Here is a 6000-nt window from a genome sequence, read left to right on the forward strand (position 1 = left end):
ATGAACAACGTATGCAACAATGTGCTGGCAGACACTATTCAATTGGCACGATCCAAAGCATTTGATTGGTCAAGAAACGCAAAATATTAAAAGGAGATAAAGTTCGGCGATTAAATAAGATGAATAGATTTGCAACAACCGTATATAATTTTCTTAACACACATCTATAACAATAAGAGTAGTGAGAACGTGTGCAAAGAAAAAACCTTCAGAAGACATGATTTTAGATATTAAATAGGTATTTACCTATTTAAGGATATCTATTAATGTGGCTGCTTGTATATGTATAAAAACTAAAAAGTAAAAAGGGCAACTAAACCCAAGTAAAACGTATCAAAGAGGATAGGACCTATTTACGAATTTACGAGACAGGTATACACACAATCTATTTGCATAATTTAAATGTAACAAAATATATATTTCATATATTTGTGTATATTTTTAACATAAATACGCACCTTCCAGATGTTCCAAGAATTTACTTATCTTAAATATAACTTGAATTAAACAGATATTTATTTAGACATATTTTTGAAGGGGGAAATACGATTGTTTCTACATAATTAATAGTATATAATATTCATTAATTTATTTATAAAAGCCAACCGGCAATTTTATGTTTAATTTAAAATTTTAGTTTACTTGTATTAGATAATTATAGGTAATAAGTTATGTAATTTCTGAGGACGCACGAAAATTATGAATGCATTATAATGTATTGATTTTGAACATGTATTTTATTTAGCAGAGTAAACGTATCAAATACAAGAATTTGAGAACATTTAGGATGAAGGTTTATGTTTATTATTGTAGAAGTAACTATGTAAATACGCTAATATATATTGTATAATATTCAAGTTCATTCTGTAAAATTGTAGTTTAATACTATGACTAGAACTTACAATTTTAATGTGCTTAGAAATCGTTTCTATTTAGCAAAAAGCATCTATGTACCTTACTAATCGACCTTTACATAGATCTCTTTTTAAGGAAAACGAATAATGTGAGAAACAAAATCTCAATTCGTCGAAAATTTGTTTCGAATATTTGGTTAAAAATAAGTCTCGAACTAAGTAATATACATTTTAAATAATTGTTTATACTTTAGTCTTGTAAGCCAAGGGCATAAGGCATAATACGTACTATATTACTGATGATATTGATAATGTAGTGATGATTACCTACCTACCTACCTAAATACGTTTAATCTTAGGACAAAGTTCATTTTGCGAACAAATAGATTCTAAAATTAAACATTAATGTCAATAAATGAATTAGTTTCTTGAGGTAGACCTTACAATAGATAACTATACCCAGAATAATATATAGGTAGAAATTATAATCTATATTTAAAATGGACAAGAAAGAAATCATTCTTTTAATATCATGCAAACATGAACTATTGCATTTCAAAAGTATCAGTATTATCAAGCTTTCGCTATCGGACGTCGAGACATGTATTTAAGTATAATTTAATTTTAATCTGTAACTATAGTAAGTGCATAGTACTAAACTTAGACAGGTGGCTCTCGGGTGGTTCTTTATAGTTTGGACCTTCCAACAGGACTTTATCCGAGACTCTATCCAGATATGCCATCATTTAGACTTAATTACAAGTAGGTGTGATTTTATATTTTCATATTATGATGATTCGGATTATAAGTTAAGTATGACAAATTCAACATTTCGCCTATTTTTCGTTACATACATCAGTAATAATGGGATTATTAGAAACAAAAGTTTTATAGTTATAATAGGTTGGTAATAAAAGAATAGTATTCAATGAGGTATTTATGTAGATAGGTATAAATTAGCAGTTAATACCAAATTTTTACAAAAGGTAAAAATGTTCAATTATTTAATCATACCAAGGTCAAGGTCAATTATTTATCGAATAATGTAAATATATATCTAAATACGGGCTAAATATAAACACATATTACAAGCTATCGTTATACTTTAATCTTTTTTACATAACTCAATATGTTATCAATTTGTACCTATCAATTATATTAAAATCTGTATTTTAGTCAACCTTACCTAACCTACAGTACCCACTTATAAAATGCTGTATAAATTAATTTGAACTACCTATCCTACAGAGTTTGTTCCTATTTCAATAAACATTATAGTAATCAGTAATCGCACATTTATATAATTCATGACGGCAAGTATAATTTTATAAAATTCAAATAAGTAGGTAGGTACTTGGTCTGTAGAGCAACTTTACAAGTAAAAAATGTATATTTACAATAATTTGTATAGTAGTATGCAGTATGGACTCATCTACTCTTTTTAGTTTCAGATAACAATGTCTTGATGATAATATTTTTATTAAAATAGTACCTATATCGAATAACTAAATACAACACACCAACACACCTTAAAAACAATTGTTCTTGCGTTAAAGTATCATGTTAACTCAAAGGGCTTAAATAACTTGTTAATTAGACCGAAATACCACATGAAACATTTATATACATTATACATAAGTACCAGGTTACCGAGTATGAAACTATTAAGTATCTAGTATCGTAAAATAAAAATAAGGATACAAATAATATTCAAGCGATTGTAGGTACGTGTATATCGTAATTCATCTCTCTCGTAGCGTGACGAGTGTACCTACACTTATTTTAAATTTATAACGATTTTAGTAGGTACTGGAGGTAACTATTGTTTACAGCGATTTAGGTTTATTAGTTACATATAGGTATCTCGAATCGTTTACCTGAAAGTGTGTGATTTAATATCATACTTAACAACAATGCTTGCATTTTGAGGAGACACAGGAGGATACGCAGCCCTTCTTTCAAAATAATATTTTTGTACGCCCCTTCTGGCTATATCCTAATCAATAAAACATTTAAATGTTCAGGCGAATAAATTTTTTTTTTACACTTTTCCATTCCCTTTTTATTTTTTCCCAACATTAAGGACTGCTTATCACACAACATGATAACAAATTAACACACAACTAGACATTGTGTACGTAGCTGGTTGTTGTTGTAATAAAAGTAATAAAAATTATTACCTAAATAAGAAGTTTTTTTTTTATTGTGAGACGGTTGAACCCAAATAAAGTGATAGGAATGTAGCTAAAATTTAAATAGATTTCTGATCCCTATACATATCAAAGAGTCCATGAGTAACATCAGTTAATATATTGCTCATATTTTCTTGTTTCTGTAACAATATTTCGACAACGCATAGTTAAGATTGTTAGGACTAGGGAACAAATAATAATATGTACCGACCACACGCGGCAATCTGACCAACAACGACGTGGACTCGGCGAGACAATAGTCCGACAATCATTATCGTCGGGTCAATAATCAATAATATTATAACATGAAATAATTAAAACATCCATATCGATATATTATCACAAAGGTACGGTTTATTATTAAATTTATACGAAAATAACGACACAACGTGTCGGCGGCAATTATATAATAGTGCGTAATGATAATAATATAATTTAGTCGTGGGCGGACGTTGCCGTCTAACTAGTAAGTGGTAGTAGAGGTGGTAGTCGGTGAAGGTGGTGGAGGTGGAAGTGATGACGGGGAAGGAGGCAGCGGCGGCGGCAATTGGGCATGGTTCGATTTGGAACGCATGTTTAAAAAAAAACCGGCTTATCACGCAATCGCTTATCACCGATTTACAACAACGATCGACGAGTACAACCGCTACCTATTATAGCAGTCCATTCGAGTTGGTAATTACCATTTTTACCGAAGACTGGCGCGACGGTAATTATAATAAAATCAACAACAATATTTATCGTGCAGACGTTATTACGGCAACCGTCCAAAGAACAATATTAGACGACAAACAAAGATCGTAAAGAATTTTTGAATCAAACATTTCGACCGCTCGAAACGAAATATTATGTGAAAACACTCACCACTTCACGCCTCTTGAGCCACCGACCACAGGGGCTTTCCTCCAGGATTTCGCTTTCCTCTTCGGAATCGTCGCCGCTCTCCAACGAAGTCTTCTTGACCGCGACGGATGTAGCTGCTGCTGCTGCTGCCGCGGCGGCCGTCGGGTCCAGTCCGCGGCCACTGGCCGGCATCGCTCGGCAAGCTCAATCTGCCGCCGCGACCGCGACTGCCGATCTCGCTCCTACTCGCACAACAGTGACAGTTACCTCAGCGGTCGCAACCGGACGGATACCGCGGTTCGGCGGTGGCATTACCGTCGCCGTCGTTCGCCAGACGCTCGATCGATACGTGCCCAAGGTGTTGTGCTGTGTACGTTCAACGGACGATGATTTGGGCAGACTCTTTCCGCGTGCCCGAGGGGGAATTTTCCGAGCGACCTCACCGATCGACCGACGGCATCGTATTTTCGCCACGGAAGTGCGATCGAATCCCCAGCAACAAAAGAGGGAGGGAAACGAAAAAAGTGAAATTCGTCGTCGCGCACTGAATAAACGAACTCACGCACACCCGAGCGACACGAAATAATAAAAACTATGATATAGATAGTACCGTCTACACGATTTTGACGCGAGTACGCGCGCGCACAAAACGAACAGACGACCAGCAGGCGCGCGCACACACTCGGACGACGGCGTGCAAGTATGGTATGGACAATATACGTACAGCGATCAGATTTAAAACTTTAGAACGGGCAAGCGCGCGCGCAAAACGGCAAACACGGTGTGGCGTGCGAACTCACAGCGACAACGGGTCGGACGCAAATGGTCTACTGACGGTGATTAGGGGGACGTCGGCACGACAAGCGGAAAAACGCGATTGCGAGACGACCGACACTGTCGGTGGCTCTGCTGCCGCGGCTAACCATTGACGGCGGCGGCGGCGGCGGCGACGGCCGAACGACTCGCGACCGAACGCGAACCGGCCCTCGCCCCCTCCACCCACCGTACGATAATGTCGACGTAATCACGCCGTCGCCGTGTGGGCGTTCGCCGTGCAGATAACGATTATCGTCGTCGCCGCCACTGCGCACCGGAGAAGGGCCTTATCACGAAATAATTTAAATTTCAACTACCGTAGTGAGTGTTGTTGCACGACGGTATGTATCGGATCACTCGAGCGGCACCAAATGTTCTCATCAAATCCGACGAAAAGTCACGTCTTCCTAGCGCCATCTACAGCCACCGCACAGTACCACTCGCCACTTGGCCACGTGACTTACTATGGTACGGGTTACCATGATGGACCTTTTACTCATAGGCCAACCACCAGTCCATCCGATACCAAATAATTATATCGATAGTCGAATGCTGACATGGCGCAGTGATGCAGCCTTTAAGTTTAAAATGTTTATATATGTATAAATTGTGCCGTATCCAAGTGTCTCGGTAGCCGAAAAGTGCCAAATATCTTGACACGGCGGAAACGTGAAGAGAGCGGGTAAATTAGTTAAAGGTCTATGATGTCTACTATTTATGAATAATATTAAAATAATATGTAACATTCTAAAAACCTTTGTAGCGGTTTTATATATATTTTTTTTCATTAAATTTAAAAAAATCAACTGCAAAGGATATTAATTTTTTGTTCAATACTTAAAGAGTGGTTTCTAGAACTAAAATCATACAATTAATATGGTGTTAATTGTGTGTGATTTTCACTAAAATTAATATTATTAGCCATTATATATTATTGTTGGGTTGCAACCATTTTACTATCCTTGATTTAATATTATCACCATCGACCGTTATCAGCAGCTGCATTGTCATTAGCTGCAGTGGCAAGTCAACGCGAATGTCTGACTCTGACGACAACGTGCGCGGAACGCTCCAGCACTGCATAACAGAGACGTTCAACATTCAAACGATGCAAGTCACCATACACAGATGGCGCCATACCATTCACTATGACGGCTATATCCTAATATATTTTTTTAACAACTTTTTTTTTTATTGTTACTACATCGTGGTCTTAACTCCCAAGTCTTAAAACAATATGATTCATGTAATTATGGAATATTATAAATGTCCTAAGATTTATCATTATTATTTAT

General features: G+C 36.4%; 1 protein-coding gene across 2 annotated transcripts in view; it reads right to left on the reverse strand.

The window, feature by feature from the left end:
- The window catches only part of Madm (MLF1-adaptor molecule), a 55568-nt gene extending 50776 nt beyond the window's left edge, over positions 1 to 4792 (reverse strand). Inside the window, exon 1 of one of the 2 annotated variants that reach the window (XR_016191384.1) lies at positions 3911 to 4792. Coding sequence is in view for 1 of the 2 variants with exons in the window: in XM_089225590.1 (XP_089081716.1) it covers positions 3911 to 4081 (171 nt within the window). In the remaining variant the exon portion in view is untranslated. The remainder of the gene's footprint in view (positions 1 to 3910) is intronic. The other variant, XM_089225590.1, reaches the window with a different exon arrangement.
- Between the last annotated feature and the right edge of the window lie 1208 nt (positions 4793 to 6000).

This window comes from Diuraphis noxia, unplaced genomic scaffold (genome assembly GCF_037042655.1).
Source record: "Diuraphis noxia isolate RWA-SAM2 unplaced genomic scaffold, SU_Dnox_SAM2 contig0004, whole genome shotgun sequence".
Taxonomy (NCBI): Eukaryota; Metazoa; Arthropoda; class Insecta; order Hemiptera; family Aphididae; genus Diuraphis; species Diuraphis noxia.